The 16940-nt window shown below is 42.9% G+C and overlaps 1 protein-coding gene across 1 annotated transcript; it reads left to right on the forward strand.

Moving 5' to 3' along the window:
* Positions 1 to 11018: 11018 nt before the first annotated feature.
* zgc:86839 (CKS domain-containing protein) lies at positions 11019 to 15625 on the forward strand. Its single transcript, XM_029692344.1, has 3 exons — positions 11019 to 11196; positions 14298 to 14425; positions 14699 to 15625. The coding sequence occupies exons 1-3, from the start codon at positions 11105 to 11107 to the stop codon at positions 14740 to 14742; spliced, it is 264 nt and encodes an 87-aa protein (XP_029548204.1). The 5' UTR covers positions 11019 to 11104; the 3' UTR covers positions 14743 to 15625.
* Positions 15626 to 16940: the final 1315 nt, after the last annotated feature.

The following is a 16940-nucleotide window of genomic DNA, read 5'->3' on the forward strand; positions in this document are numbered from 1 at the left end:
GTCTCGAGCGCAGTACTGGCACCACCCTTACTGGCTGGATGCCTGCTTCCCCCTGGTGAATGCGGGGCGCTGGCACCACGCACACCGGCCTGTGAATGCTCGGCCTCGACGCCATGCCCATCACCCCATAACACGAGGCCTGACCAGTAACAAGCTGCCTCCGATAAGCACGGGGAGTTGGCTTGGGGCTTAACCCTGGCCCAGCCAAACTATCCGTGTGCCCCCCCAAAACAAATTATTGGGGCTGCCTCTCATGCATCCTACATTGGGCCTGCTCTTCGCTCCACTTTCGCCGTTCCTCCCTCGCTGTCTCCACCTGTTTCCATGGCAGGGTCTTGTCCCCTGCCATTACCTCCTCCCATGTCCAAAATGTCCTCCACTCCCTTCTCTCCCTGGCCTAGGGTCCTTCCTCTTCCTGGGCCCGCTGCTTGGTCCGTTGGTGGTGGGAAGTTCTGTAACGGTCGTCGTACGTAGTGGACCAAGGCGCAGCGGGTCGAGTGCTCATAGTGACTTTTATTGAACACAAAATTAAACAAAACAAGAAAACAAACGAACGAACGGGATTGCATGTTAACGTTAACACACACACACACACACACACACACACACACACACACACACACACACACACACACACACACACACACACACACACACACACACACACACACACACACACACACACACACACACACACACACACACACACACACACACACACACACACACACACACACACACACACACACACACAACAACTTCCCACAAAGGGACAGGTGAAACAGGGCTACCTAAGTATGACTCTCAATCAGCAACAACGATGTACAGCTGTTCCTGATTGAGAGCCATACCAGGCCAACACAAAGAAATACACAACATAGAAAACCATAGAAATACAAAACAAGAACATTACCCAAAAACCCCGAACACATAAATCAAACACCCCTCTTACATAAATACATATACCATTAAAGCCCGAACCACATAAAACAAATACCCCCTGCCGCGTCCTGACCAAACTACAATAAACAATAACCCCTTATACTGGTCAGGACGTGACATACTGGACCACAAGACTGGACAATAATCAAGACAGACCTCTCCCCATCTTTACAACCATTGAATCTATATTTTTATTTTATTTCACCTTTATTTAACCAGGTAGGCAGGTTCTCATTTACAACTGCGACCTGGCCAAGATAAAGCAAAGCAGTGCGACACAAACAAACACAGAGTTACACATGGAATAAACAAACGTACAGTCAATAACGCAATAGAAAACATCTATACACAGTGTGTGCAAATGAGGTAAGTGTAACGCCCTGGCCATAGAGAGGGATTTTTGTTCTTTATTTTGGTTAGGCCAGGGTGTTACATTGGGTGGGCGTTCTATGTTCATTTTTCTATGTTTTTGTATTTCTTTGTTTTGGGCCGTGTGTGTGTGTGTGTGTGTGTGTGTGTGTGTGTGTGTGTATGTGTGTGTGTGTGTGTGTGTGTGTGTGTGTGTGTGGCTCCCAATCAGGCACAGCTGTAGTTCGTTGTTGCTGATTGGGAGTCACACATAAGTAGCCTGTTTTTCCTTTGGGTTTTGTGGGGGGATTGTTTCTGTTTAGAGTGTTTCCTAACAGGACTGTTTTACTGTCGTGTTTTGTTCATTTTTGTAGTGTTCTCTTTGTTTGAATTAAATTTCAAGATGAACACTAACTCCGCGGCACCTTGGTCTACTTCCACAGACAGCCGTTACAGTAAGGCAATAAATAGGCCATGGTGGCGAAGTAATTACAATTTAGTAATTAAACACTGTAGTGATAGATGTGCAGAAGATGAATGTGCAAGTAGAGATACTGGGGTGCAAAGGAGCAAAAAAAGAAATGACAATATGGGGATGAGGTAGTTGGATGGGCTATTTACAGATTTGAGCAGGTGCAATGATCTGTGAGCTGCTCTGACAGCTGATGCTTAAAGCTACTGAGAGAGATATAAGTCTCCAGCTTCAGTGATTTTTGCAGTTCGTTCCAGTCATTGGCAGCAGAGAACTGGAAGAAAAGGCGGCCAAAGGAGGAATTGGCTTTGGGGGTGACCAGTGAAATATACCTGCTGGAGCGGGTGCTACGGGTGGGTGCTGCTATGGTGACCAATGAGCTGAGATAAGGTGGGGCTTTACCTAGCAAAGACTGATATGTTTTGACCATAACAGTTTACAATCTAAGGTAACGCCAAGTAATTTAGTCTCCTCAACTTGTTCAACAGCCACACCATTCATTCCCAGATTCAGCTGAGGTCTAGAACTTAAGGAATGCTTTGTACCAAATACAATGCTCTTAGTTTTAGAGATGTTCAGGACCAGTTTATTACTGGCCACCCATTCCAAAACAGACTGCAACTATTTGTTAAGAGTTTTAATGACTTCATTAGCTGTGGTTGCTGATGAATATATGGTTGAATCACCAGCATACATGGACACACATGCTTTGTTTAATGCCAGTGGCAGGACATTGGTAAAAATAGGAAAGAGTAGAGGGCCTAGAGAGCTGCCCTGTGGTACACCACACTTTACATGCTTGACATTAGATAAGCTTCCATTAAAGAAAACCCTTTGAGTTATATTAGATAGATGTAAATTATGGCAGCCCCCCCCCCCCCCCCCGCACCTCTCTGATTCAGAGGGGTTGGGCTAAATGCGGAAGACACATTTCAGAAGGCATTCAGTTATACAACTGAATAGGTATCCCCCTTTCCCTTTTCCTTTCCCTCCTTGCTTAGAAGCTGAGATGACCTTGGTTAAAAAAATATTAGGTATTTACTTAGATTGTAAATGCACATTTAATCTTCTTCCCCAGCCCCTCTTGATTCTACAGGGAGTTAGCCTGTTCAACTCTTAACATCGCTAGCAAGCTAGCTAACGTTAGGCAACAGCATTGAATTAAACCGTGTTAATGTTTAATGAGAGAGACAGAGAGAGAGAGAAAGAGAGAGAGAGAGAGAGAGAGAGCATGTGGTAGTTAAGGAATCATTAAAATTCGGTGAGAGGGACGCAGAATTTAAAACACACAGGTAACAACTAAACAGTCTGAATATGTGGACAACCATTCAGAGGCAAACAATTTGAAAGTATCAAGGGGTCATCTATAGGTAATACCACACGACATGAGAGAAATGGAGCGACACACCTTGAGAGCATCATGAAGGGTCTTTCATTGAAGGACGGGGAAGGAGAGGAGGGTCTCAGCTGAAGTCCAACAATTGTGATATGTTCTGTCCAGTTGACCCTCAAACAGCCCTGCAGGCACCATCAACCAGCCTACCACCTGTGAGTGAACTGTGAGGATTGTCAAGACACACACAGAGAGAGAGAGAGGGTTAACTGTTAATTTGTGATTGTCTATTCATTCCACTTGCCATAGCAATGTTAACATATGTTTCCATGCCAATAAAGCCTATTTGATATTGTCTCAGCACAGTAGAATATGCAGACTTATAGTCATGGGGACAGGATTAGTGAATCAGTAACCATGAAATATTAGACTGGTTCTGTATCATTGATCAGGAAATGTGAATTATTGTGTGGATTATAATTCATTGTAATTTTTGTAAGCGTTGATACATTTTTAGTCTGACATTTTAAAGTGGAAATTACAAAGCCTTTTTAAAAACTTTGAATACACTACAAGTTAGCATTTCCTGATGTGTAGGACATTTCCTGCAACAACAGGTTGATCAAATTAAAATCCTACACTGGTACACATTCAGAGAAGTTGGCCAATTCACAACTGAAGAGTATAGCCTCCGTCTTGCCTTTCAGTGAGCAGGAGAGGATGTTGATGAACTATACCCACACCAATAAAAAGGCTTATTTTAACTGACTGTATTGGCTGATGTAACTACATGAAGTTCATGATGATCAGCTGAGATGTCATACTGTGGGTTTTCTCCTGCGGGGACATTCAGAACTCACACAGACGCACACACACATTACCATTGACTATAGATTAATTGGATATTGTTGTACGTGTAAGCAATAGCTAAGTTAGCTATGCAAAGTGCCAGATAGGTAAACATTTACAGTAATTGCTATTCATTAGAGAGTCAGTAAACACCATCAGCCAACAGAAAATCGAGCTAAGTTAGCTACAGAAAGTAATGGAGAAATCGGACCTTTCTGCAGCAGGTAGCTCTGGCCAGGCAACTTTATCATCAAATCAAATCACATTTTATTAGTCACATGCGCCGAATACAACAGGTGTAGTAGACCTTACAGTGAAATGCTTACTTACGAGCCCCTAACCAACAATGCAGTTTAAAAAAATACATTTAAGAATAAGAAATAAAGTAACCAGTAATTAAAGAGCAGCAGTAAAATAACAATAGCGAGACTATATACAAGGGGGTACCAGTACAGAGTCCATGTGCGGGGGGCACCGGTTAGTTGAGGTAATATGTACATGTAGGTAGAGTTATTCAAGTGACTATGCATAGATGATAACAACAGAGAGTAGCAGCGGTGTAAGGGGGGGGGGCAATGCAAATAGTCTGGGTAGCCATTTGATTAGGTGTCCAAGAGTCTTATGGCTTGGGGGTAGAAGCTGTTTAGAAGCCTCTTGGACCTAGACTTGACGCTCCGGTACCGCTTGCCGTGCGGTAGCAGAGAGAACAGTCTATGACTGGGTAGCTGAAGGCTTTGACAATTTTTAGGGCCTTCCTTCCTCTGACACCGCCTGGTATAGAGGTCCTGGGTGGCAGGAAGCTTGGCCCCAGTGATGTACTGGGCCATTCGCACTACCATCTGTAGTGCCTTGCGGTCAGAGGCCGAGCAGTTGCCATACCAGGCGGTGATGCAACCAGTCAGGATGCTCTCGATGGTGCAGCTGTAGAAACTTTTGATGCCAAATCTTTTCAGTCTCCTGAGGGGGAATAGGTTTTGTCGTGCCCTCTTCACGACTGTCTTGGTGTGCTTGGACCATGTTAGTTTGTTGGTGATGTGGACACCAAGGAACTTGAAGCTCTCAACCTACTCCACTGCAGCCCCGTCAATGAGAATGGGGGCGTGCTCGGTCCTCTTTTTCCTGTAGTCCACAATCATCTCCTTTCTCTTAATCACGTTGAGGGAGAGGTTGTTGTACTGGCACCACATGGCCAGGTCTCTGACCTCCTCCCTATAGGCTGTCTCGTCGTTGTCGGTGATCAGACCTACCACTGTTGTGTCATCGGCAAAATTAATGATGGTGTTGGAGTCGTGCCCGGTCATGAGTGGACAGGGAGTACAGGAGGGGACTGAGCACGCACCCCTGAGGGCCCCCCGTGTTTAGGGTCAGCGTGGCGGATGTGTTGTTACCTACCCTTACCACCTGGGGGTGGCCCGTCAGAAAGTCCAGGATCTAGTTTCAGAGGAAGGTGTTTAGTCCCAGGGTCCTTAGCTTATTGATGAGCTTGGAGGGCACTATGGTGTTGAACACTGAGCTGTAGTCAATGAATAGTATTCTCACATAGGTGTTCCTTTTGTCCAGGTGGGAAAGGGCAGTGTGGAGTGCAATAGAGATTACATCATCTGTGGATCTGTTGGGGCGGTATGCAAATTGGAGTGGGTCTAGGGTTTCTGGAATAATGGTGTTGATGTGAGCCATGACCAGCCTTTCGAAGCACTTCATGGCTGTAGACGTGAGTGCTACTGGTCGGTAGTCATTTAGGCAAGTTAACTTAGTGTTCTTGGACACAGTCACTATGGTGGTCTGCTTAAAACATGTTGGTATTATAGACTCGGACAGGGAGAGGTTGAAAATGTCAGTGAAGACACTTGCCAGTGGTCAGCGCATGCTCGCAATACACGTCCTGGTAATCCGTCTGGCCCTGCGGCCTTGTGAATGTTGACCTGTTTAAAGGTCTTACTTACATCAGCTGCGGAGAGTGGGGACGACGTCATCGATGCACTTATCGATGAAGCCAAGGACTGATGTGGTGTACTCCTCAATGCCATCGGAGGAATCCCAGAACTAGCAAAACAGTCATGTAGCTTAGCATCTGCTTCATCTGACCACTTTTTTATTGATCTAGTCACTGGTGCTTCCTGCTTTCATTTTTGCTTGTAAGCAGGAATCAGAAGGATAGAATTATGGTCAGATTTGCCAAATGGAGGGCGAGGGAGAGCTTTGTATGTCTTTCTGTGTGTGGAGTAAAGGTGGTCCAGAGTTTTTTTCCCTCTGGTTGCACATTTAACATGCTGATAGAAATTTGGTAAAACAGATTTAAGTTTCCCTGCATTAAAGTCCCCGACTACTAGGAGCGCCGCCTCTGGGTGAGCGTTGTCTTGTTTGCTTACGGCGGAATACAGCTCATTCAATGCTATCTTAGTGCCAGCCTCTGACTGTGGTGGTATGTAAACAGCTATGAAAAATACAGATGAAAACTCTCTAGCTAGGTAGTGTGGACTACATTTTATCATGCGATTCTCTACCTCAGCCGAGCAATAGCTCGAGACTTCCTTAGATATCGTGCATCTGCTGTTATTTTAAAAAATACAAAGCCCGCCGCCCCTTGTCTTACCAGACGCCGCTGTTCTATGCTATCGGTGCAGCGTATAACCAGCCAACTGTATGTTGATAGTGTCGTCGTTCAACCACGTCTCCATGAAGCATAAGATATTACAGTTTTGAATGTCCCGTTGGTAGCTTAATCTTCCGCGTAGGTCATCGATTTTATTCTCCAAAGATTGCACGTTTGCTAGCAGAATGGAAGGAAGTGGGGGTTTATTCAATCGCCTACGAATTCTCAGAAGGCATCCCTTTTTCTCCTCCTCCTCTTCATGCAAATCACAGGGATCTGGGCCTGTTCCCGAGAAAGCAGTATGTCATTCGCGTCGGCCTCGTCAGACTCGTTAAAGGACAAAAGGATTCTGTCAGTCCGTGGTGAGTAACTGCAGTCCTGATGTCCAGAAGTTATTTTCGGTCATAAGAGATGGTAGCGGCAACATTATGCACAAAATAAGTAAAAAAATAAGTTACAAACAACGCAAATAAATGAACAAAAAAGACAATCGGTTGGGGGCACATAAAAGCCGGTTGGGGGCACATAAAAGCAGATTGTGGGACTAACTTACTTCCACTAGCTAATACTAGCTAGCATGACTATAGCCAGTAACAAGGTAGAGCTAGCTAGCCAGCCAGCTAGCTAGTCAGTAGCCAGCCAGTTAGTTATATTTAACCAGCTAGTGCAAGCCAACTTTGTTCAGTTGTTGAGTTTATTCTATTGGCATGTTAACTACATAATAAGTTATGCATCTTAGCTAACATGAGTACTTTTATCTTCCAGTCATACTCACAGTCTAATCCTTTCTTTGTGCTGCCAACCTAAGCTGTAAACACCCCTCCCCCCAATCCTGTGAATATTATATAAGGGGAATAGTACATCCGGGTATGAACAAAATGAAAAAATCGAACAAATTATAAAGGTTGTTGTTATTTATTTTTCCATAAACCATGTCCAATTTTGACACAATTAATGGGAAAACAAGATTGCAGATTTCAGAAATGAAAAAAGAACCGTTTTCTGTTTCTCCACTCTCCGTTTTGACTCGGGAATTCAAAATATCAAAAGATATACGGACCATGGGCCTACCTGGATTTCCTTTTTGTTTTGGCCTTGCAGTACCACTGACATTTATTTCATCTTTATTTAACCAGGTAGGCTAGTTGAGAACAAGTTCTGAATTACAACTGCGACCTGGCCAAGATAAAGTAAAGCAGTTCGACACAACAACACAGAGTTACACATGGAATAAACAAACATACAGTCAATAATACAGTAGAAAAAAGTGTATATACAGTGTGTGCAAATGAGGTAAGATAAGGGAGGTAAGGCAATAAATAGGCCACGGTGGCGAAATAATTACAATATACCAATTAAACACTGGATTGATAGATGTGCAGAAGATGAATGTGCAAGTAGAGATACTGGGGTGCAAAGGAGCAAGATAAATAAATAAATACAGTATGGGGATGAGGTAGTTAGATGGGCTATTTACAGATGGGCTATGTACAGGTGCAGTGATCTGTCAGCTGCTCTGACAGCTGGTGCTTAAAGCTAGTGAGGGAGATATGAGTCTCCAGCTTCAGTGATTTTTGCAGTTCGTTCCAGTCATTGGTAGCAGAGAACTGGAAGGAAAGGCGGCCAAATGAGGAATTGGCTTTGGGGGTGACCAGTGAGATATACCTGCTGGAGCGCGTGCTGCGGGTGGGTGCTGCTATGGTGACCAGTGAGCTGAGATAAGGCGGGGCTTTACCTAGCAGGGTCTTGTAGATGACCTGGAGCCAGTGGGTTTGGCGACGAGTATGAAGCGAGGGCCAGCCAACGAGAGCGTACAGGTCGCAGTGGTGGGTAGTATATGGGGCTTTGGTGACAAAACGGATGGCACTGTGATAGACTGCATCCAGTTTGTTAAGTAGAGTGTTGGAGGCTATTTTATAGATGACATCGCCGAATTCGAGGATCGGTAGGATGGTCAGTTTTACGAGGGTATGTTTGGCAGCATGAGTGAAGGATGCTTTGTTGCGAAATAGGAAGCCGATTCTAGATTTAACTTTGGATTGGAGATGCTTAACGTGAGTCTGGAAGGAGAGTTTATTTGTAGTTGTCCACATATTCTAAGTCAGAACCGTCCAGAGTAGTGATGGTGGACGGGCGGGCAGGTGCGGGCAGTGATCGATTGAATAGCATGCATTTAGTTTTACTTGCATTTAAGAGTAGTTGGAGGCCACGGAAGGAGAGTTGTATGTCATTGAAGCTCGTCTGGAGGTTAGTTAACACAGTGTCCAAAGAAGGGCCAGAAGCATACAGAATGGTGTCGTCTGCTTAGAGGTGGATCAGAGAATCACCAGCAGCAAGAGCGACATCATTGATGTACGCATCTGGAAGTGTTCTGGTACATGGCCCGTGTGGCTCAGTTGGTAGTGCATGGTGTTTGCAATGCCAGGGTTGTGGGTTTGATTCCCACGGGGGACCAGTATATAAAAAATTACAATAAAATAAAAAATGGATGAAATGTATGCATTCACTACTGTAAGTCACTCTGGATAAGAGTGTCTGCTAAATGACTAAAATGTAATGGTGATAGGCAGGCAAACAACCACTGATATTGTTGTTGATGAGTATGATCAAAGATTTTCTATATTATGGACAAAATAGTAGAGTGACCGCACTAACAATGGAAAGTGTCAGGCGGGACCATTCTAGCTAATGAAAGGGCAGCTACGCGGGTGAGCAACAGGCGCCACTCCGATAAAAAGTGGGTTTCAAAGTTGCTGAAATGCCACGTGTCCACTTATATCGGTGCATTTCCAACAACCCAACCGCAACTATAGACAGAACAGCTGGCAAGCATATTCACTGTCATTTTCAACCACTCCTTGTCCCACATCTAAAACTGATCACCATCATTCCTGTTCACGGGAACTCTAAGGCTTCATGCCACAATGACTAGCGCCCCCAACAGATCCATAGACGATGCAATCTCAATTGCACTCCACACTGCCCTGATCCACCTACAGTAGCTAGATTTCTATCCAATTGGAGACAGATTTTCATGCGAATATTCTATAAAATCTGCATTAAAATAATATGCGCATTTTCCCACCAGAGATGTGTTTGCATCAAATTGACTTGTTGCAGATAAAAGGAGGTGTGTGATGATGTAGTGCACATAAAAATACATTGAGGTAAAATTAGTATGTACCGAATAAAATATTTTTAAAAAGTTAAATGGGTTTCCATCGCATTTCACACTCTACTGATGGTTCTCACAACTCAATATTGTGTTATTTAACGAGTGTGCCCACTCTGGTATTTGCAAGTGCGCTCTAGCCAACAGCACTATCTGTGCTCTGTTGGCTAACGCACGTATAGCCTATGTAACCGGTGTGAAATGGCTAGCTAGTTAGCGGGGTGCGAGCTAATAGCTTTTCAATCAGTGACGTCACTCGCTCTGAGGCCTTGAAGTCGTCGTTTTCCTTGTTCTCCAAGGGCCGCGGTTTTTGTGAAGCGATGGGTAACGATGCTTCGAGGGTGTCAGTAGTTGATGTGTGCAGAGGGTCCCTGGTTTGAGCCAATGTAGGGGGAGGAGAGGGACAGAAGCAAAACTGTTACACTTACATCAGTGGTTCCCAAACGTTTTTATAGTCCTGTACCCCATCAAATATTCAACCTCCAGCTACATACTCCTAGCACCAGGGTCAGCGCACTCTCAAATGTTGTTTTTTGCCATCATTGTAACCCTGCCACACACACACACTATACAATACATTTATTAAACATAAGAATGAGTGTGAGTTTTTGTCACAACGTGGTTGCAAAGGGCATCAGTGTCTTAACAGCGATAACACATAATGAAAGGAAACTTTATTAATATCACACCTTTTTCTGAAGTGAATGGTTTCCCCAACTACACCGCCCGAAAACCGCGGTGTTCTTTGATATCTACATTATGCGCAGCGCGAGTGAGGTTGACAGAAGCTCTACATTTTCACTTTGTCAGACATATTCAAAAAAATTATTACAAAAATGAGATGTTTCCACCAATCGAAAAAAAAGGATAGACGGGAGATTGACAGCCCACCGTGCCGCTTTGTGGACAACGACTCCCATCGTTAGGGCGGAAGTACATGTATCTTGTCAGTATATCCATATATTTGGCGGAGTAAAGACTCTAGCTTAGTCTCTTCCTCTCTGATCATAGAATATAGCTATCACTGCTATCAGAGATCTACGTCTGCTTCAAGTCGTACATTCCATCGTTCGTTACAATGTTGCAGGACTCAGTTGCAAAGTGAATGAAAAAATAGCTATAAAAAAAAAACTATAACAATTATTTGATGAAACGTAAATATATTGTTGTGAATGGTGTAAATTAGGCACTTCATTTGCCTAGTGTGGACATTTTCCCTCATTGGACCTGCACATGCTTAGTTATTGTCATGTGATCCCTTTCTATCCAATCAGTGGCTTGGTAAGGCTTTTTGTTTCCTCCCATAGGTTTGAATCGGTTAGCCAAACGTGTTGCAACGAAGCTAGCAGTGGGGACGTTCGTGGAATACTTTCAAACAAAGTGCAGTGGAATTGTATGTGTATACTGTCAAAGTTGTTTATTGGCAATATGTCACACAAACAAATCTACTACTCAGACAAATATAACGACGAACACTATGAATACAGGTATGTTCGCTTCCTGAACCTGTGTTAACTTGGCTCGCTAGCTAACGTTAGCTGGTAGCTACTATTAGCGTGTGTGGTTTAACTAACTAACGTTAGCCAGGATCTGTAAGGACCGAAGTAGTGGGACGGGTTATATATCTACAGTTAGATGGTGATGCAATTTCTCTCCCCCATTAAAAAACAAAAACAAATTGTGGACAAAGTGTAGCTAATTCACTTTCCGAACTGTGAAAGGCAGCAATACGCAAACCACACGAATAACTAGTTAGCCAGCTTTATATTCTCTGAGGCGAAAATGGCGTAGTTACCAACGACTGTCGTTCGTCCTTTTTTTTATATTTAAAATTACTCCAGTGAACTGTTAATATCTAGTTAGGTAGATGACTTCCATCTTTGCTGCTACTAGTAATACTACCATATATAGTATTAATCATAGTGGGCAGAGGCAAGTGCGAGCTAGCGCGAGCCTATTGGCGCGTTATAATATTAATTAGCATATTTCCGTTAGGGAACGCCTACTCTGAAGTGCGCGTGTGCAACAACTCGATTTCCTCTTGCACTTCTTCCTAACAACGCTTCTTTTTTTTTTTCTTTTTTTTTTTACTTTGGTAAAGTGTAGAAATATCTGACCACTCTGTAGTGACATATTCTAGTTTTAGAAACAGAAAACTGTTGAGATCAAATGTTTTTAATCGATGAGAGAATAAGCAGAATATCGGCCAAAATCAATTTTCTCCCACTGCAGGCCAAAGGGCTTCCTCTCACCACCATATTTGGTGAGTGGAAACCCCAACCGGATGCTTCACACTTATACATCCGGTGAAATATCTGTCTCATTGTTCTGTGCTACTACTTTGCTTAGTTAGCTCTGGTCCGGGACGTTGTTCGGATGCGTGCTCACTATTCTCCCATTGAGGGAAATTTGTTTAATGACTAGCTTCAATATACTTTCGTAAGTAACCAAAGTTAAGATGATGTCAGTAGCGTAGCGACAAACATTTATCGATATGCCTGTTGTCAATTCTTCAAAATACAAAATAAGACGTATGAGCACATTGCTTACCGCCAGATCCATGCGCATGTGTCGGATCTCCACTACAAGCATGCGGGTGGATTGGCGCGCTGCAGAACGACACTCTGCACCAGAACTACAGCTTCTATGCTATCATGGAACAATCGTTTCAGTGCATGCAGCCACTTACTGTGCTGGAATGTACGATCACTCATGATTTGCCCAATTCTGTACTACCATGAAAATAAAAAACAAATAAATCCCCGCTAACTTCTACCACACCCCCCTACCCTATTAAACTTAATCTATATCATGCTGAAACACTCCACCCTTGTCAACAACCATTTCAACAGTTACATCTGTTTGTTACCCCAATATCTCTTTTGCCATCTCCACCATTAACCTTCAACCTGCCATTTCTGCTTTCCACAACCCGAGTCATTTTGATAACCTTACAAATAAAAGCTGCGAAGTCAACTTTATTCATTATCAAAGTGTCCTTTGACACCGTACATTCATGAGCGCTAGATTTTCTGAACATGCCTCGTAAACCGTGCCAGGATCAGCAGAAACACCAGCCCCTACATTAGGTCCACTTAGTACAGGAAGGGCCATCGTTCCACACTAGTTCCACTAATCTGTCTTAAAGCCCCTGCATATGATATATCATGACTGATTCTATATCTCTGAGCCTCTCTCTGTACCTGGCATCTACCAAATGCTGCACTATGTTCCCCCACCACAATTACAACAAATAACCTTCACGTTGCTCCCACATTCACCATAATCATGTTCCCTTCCACACTTGGCACATCTTTTCCTTTCTTTGCATTGAACAGCTACATGTCCCATTCTTTGGCATTTTAAACACCACAATGGGGATGGGAGAAATTATTTTACATTGAAACTAAGGAATCCAATCTGTACTTTTCCAGGCAAAACCTTCTCAACCCTCAGCAGCACTGATTGGCTTTCTTCTTTGACCCTCTTTCCTACTGATCAACCTTTTGGCCTCAATCACTCTTCCTCCCTTCACATTTTCTTTAATATCATCTATGGACATAGATATTGGGACCCCAGTGATAGAGCTACTGCTTACCACCCTTGCTGTAAGTTAGGGGTAAATGACTGCCCCCCTCTCGTTGAAATCACAAAGTTCAAGGTCGACTGCGGTTCTGCGGGCATTGCAGAAAACGGGATCCTCCATTCTGGTGAAGGGAAAATCTTTGCGTAAATAACAATTTAGAAGATAATCATGAAACCAAAAATTGCTTCTGTTACACCAGATGTATGCCCTGATTATTTTAAAATCACAGAAAAAAGTTATAAGGATAATTTAATAGCTAATGGCAGCTTGCAGTACCCCAGTCAGCCTTCAACTTGAGACACTCAATGAGAGGGGGCAGCACTGAGCTAGCCTGCAATAGCATTTCCTGGAATATTTAACCTTTTATTTAACTAGGCAAGTCGGTTAAGAACACATTCTTATTTACAATGACGGCCTATGCCGGACGAAGCTGGGCCAATTGTGCGCCGCCCTATGGGACTTGGCATGGGACTCCCAATCACGGCCCGTTGTGACACAGCCTGGATTCGAACCAGGGTGTCTAGTGACGCCTCCAGCACTTAGACCGCTGCGCCACTCGAGTAGCTCAAACTAATAATTTTATGTCTACATAAATCTCCCACCTGAGATACTTCAAATGAGCTATTGAGTCTTCACATAATGAATGGTGTCATGTGATCGATGGCTTTGTCAATTCATGCAGTCTTTGATGAAAGTTGAAGTTTCAGCTTTCAATTGATAATTCCATTAATAACCAGTTCCTGATTGGAATTGGTGGTCTAGCTAGCTACTTTAACTGTTACCTACCAATATCTAACGTCGAATCTTAGCCTCTTTTATTGTTCCGTTCAGTTGGATAGGCCTAGCTAGCTACAGTCTAACAATGAACTCGCACTGGTTTTAGGTTATAAAGTACATAACCACTAACCAGTACTTTTAGAAAATATTCAAACTATATGGACTTTGAATATATTATTTACTACAGTAAAAATGTGTTTGTTGCTCTAATTGCTCTTCCAACAGACATGTTGTGTTGCCACGGGAGATGGTGAAACAAGTCCCCAAATCCCACCTGATGTCTGAGGATGAGTGGAGGCGAATGGGAGTGCAGCAGTCTCTTGGATGGGTGCACTATATGATCCATGAACCTGGTTTGTACCCTAAATTCTTTGTCTACACCACATCAATCATGTCTCAAGGCAAATAGCCTGGTCCCAGGGCTTGTTTTTTTTTCTTGACAATTTTCTGTTGTCATGCTTGGCATGACAGTGAGTGACCCAAAGGAGTTGGCAAGACAGCACAAACAGATCTGGGACCAGGCTAAGCGTAGACTATATGTAAAAGGTTTGTAATTTGTAAGTTAATTCTTCTTCTTTTTTTTATATATATATATATATATATATATATTATTTTTTTTCTTTCAGAGCCTCACATTCTCCTGTTTAGACGACCACTACCGAAGAACTGATCTGGAACGTTCCTTCCTGTCAACATTCCGTGGTATTCATTGAATACTTGCTCCCCTACAAGTTATATTGTCTGCTGTGCATGAAGCTGTCTTTGTCTCAGCAACCAAGCTCATTCTGATTGCATGGAGGAGGTGAATGTTCTGTCACCGTGGCATTTAATGGATATCGTACGTCACCAATATGTTGCTACTAGTAATACACTAATACCAAAGTGCCTACGATGAATATCGACCTTTTGATCAAGTGTTGAAATAAAGTATTGAGTAACATGTTATTGACATAACATGTTGTTTTTCTATCACTTTAATATAATTGTTGTATGACCTTCCCAATTGGCTGCATGTGCTCACTTTTCTATGACTAATGATATGTACTGTGTTTTCTATTTTCTAACTGAATGGATTTATAAGTAGGTGCACCAGACGGTGTTGACTAGCTTTTTGTACATAAAGTCAACTCTTATTGAAAGCCCAGTAAAGATGGTGTTTGCTTGTATACTTTACTTGTTCCAGGTTCTCCAAAGTACCTGTTTTTCTATCTACTGTCCACTGACATGCAGGCAGCATGTGTGGCATGACAAGTAGCCAGCCAGGCCACTTTTGGTGGCCAGTCATACATGATTATTTTTCAGCTCATGTATTTGTGATCATAACTGTTGATAGAGCCGTACAGCCTCTAAACTGAACCACTGAGGATATCATCAGTCTGTAATGCAAACTTATCATTTGTGATTGACAACCAGGCCCATTTCTTGGTATCACTTAACAGAATGGTATGAAAGAAGTTTGTCACTCTTGAGCCTAAATCATTCTATGGTGTTTGGCTGTTGTCTTTTTTGAATGTCATTACTTTTGATGAGAATAAATATATTTTTGAAATTGGTTACTTGGTCCTGCAGAAATGTTCTGTTGTAAGCTTTTGGCCATGAGATGGTGCTATAGGACATGTTAAAACGGCATCGGTGAAGATGGGAACTTATTGGCACTTACCTGTCCAATATTGAGGTGTAGGCCTACATAAAAAGACACAAACTATAATTTTGCATTACGCAGGATGCCACTTTTACGTGCTCATAGTTGGTGTACCATAATTTAGATGGCCGTGTTTGGCTATAACATTTCTGGAGGATAACTGCTGAGTGTTGGTGGTTGGTGCAGTGGGGAGGCGAAGGAGGATGATTGAAATACAGATTTAAAAAGAAATTGAATCTATGAAGTTAACAGCTTTCACTTTACAATAAATGCCTTACCAAAATAGTGTAAATGGGCAATGCTTTATGTGGCTAGAGGTCAACTGCTGGTTGTGCAATACCCTTATGTGCCTGAGTAGGTCAATTCTGGACTGGATTGATCATTTACTCTCTACCAAGGCCATTTTGATTGTCTTGCTTTTTATGAACGCTGTGGGTGCAGTGCTCATGTTGTTGAGAGTGAAGGCATGCCGTGGCTGCAGGCAACATTTAGCATGGTGTCTAGTTCATATCTGGAATGCCCCAGATGGCTGTGGCACAATAACTATTTATATTAAATATATAATATGATCTGGCTTTTAAACAGTGGAAAATATTTTAAAAGCATTTTAATCAAGTTTTTCAGAGGGACCCTGTCATTACAGTATGAATCATCATAACCTACCATCATATCGTTCTCGCACACAAGCACTGCGCACACACACACACACTACGTTTTAACCTCATTTTCTGCACCAGACAATTTTGAGGTTCAATTCCATTAATAGAGCACGTCACCCACAGTGAACTCTTGGTCTGCCCTAAGGTCCCCTAACATAGTCACACTTCCACAAACATCTACATGCCCTGATGCAACACGTTTCTGACATTTTGTCTTCGACACCACTTTACTTTGAAACCACTTGACTTAAACGTTGTCTCTCTAAAAAGTTGAAGCACAATAAAAACACTGAAGGACAGTAACGTGTGTCTGTAGTCAGTACATAATGATGCAGACACATTTTGTTTAATGCATATCAACTTCTTCCAGTATGATTTATTCCAGTGATGTATCTGTCTGGACATGCCAACAAGACTATATATTGCCTAGTTCACTGGCATATCTGAAGAGTGTGGCTCTGGTGTAGAGATCACCCCCCCCCCCCCCAAAACTTGCTATCGAAGCACTTCCAAAGGTTAACAGAGCAAATGAAGGGTGACATTACTTTATCACTCATATACAGTACA

This window comes from Salmo trutta, chromosome 15 (genome assembly GCF_901001165.1).
Source record: "Salmo trutta chromosome 15, fSalTru1.1, whole genome shotgun sequence".
Taxonomy (NCBI): domain Eukaryota; kingdom Metazoa; phylum Chordata; class Actinopteri; order Salmoniformes; family Salmonidae; genus Salmo; species Salmo trutta.

Bases quoted from the DNA above. Each gene is read 5' to 3' on its own strand.
- zgc:86839 (XM_029692344.1), top strand. From the start codon at position 11,105: ATGTGTATACTGTCAAAGTTGTTTATTGGCAATATGTCACACAAACAA. The intron at 11,197-14,297 runs GTATGTTCGCTT...CTCTTCCAACAG, and splicing joins GACGAACACTATGAATACAG to ACATGTTGTGTTGCCACGGG. The intron at 14,426-14,698 runs GTTTGTACCCTA...TTTTTCTTTCAG, and splicing joins CTATATGATCCATGAACCTG to AGCCTCACATTCTCCTGTTT.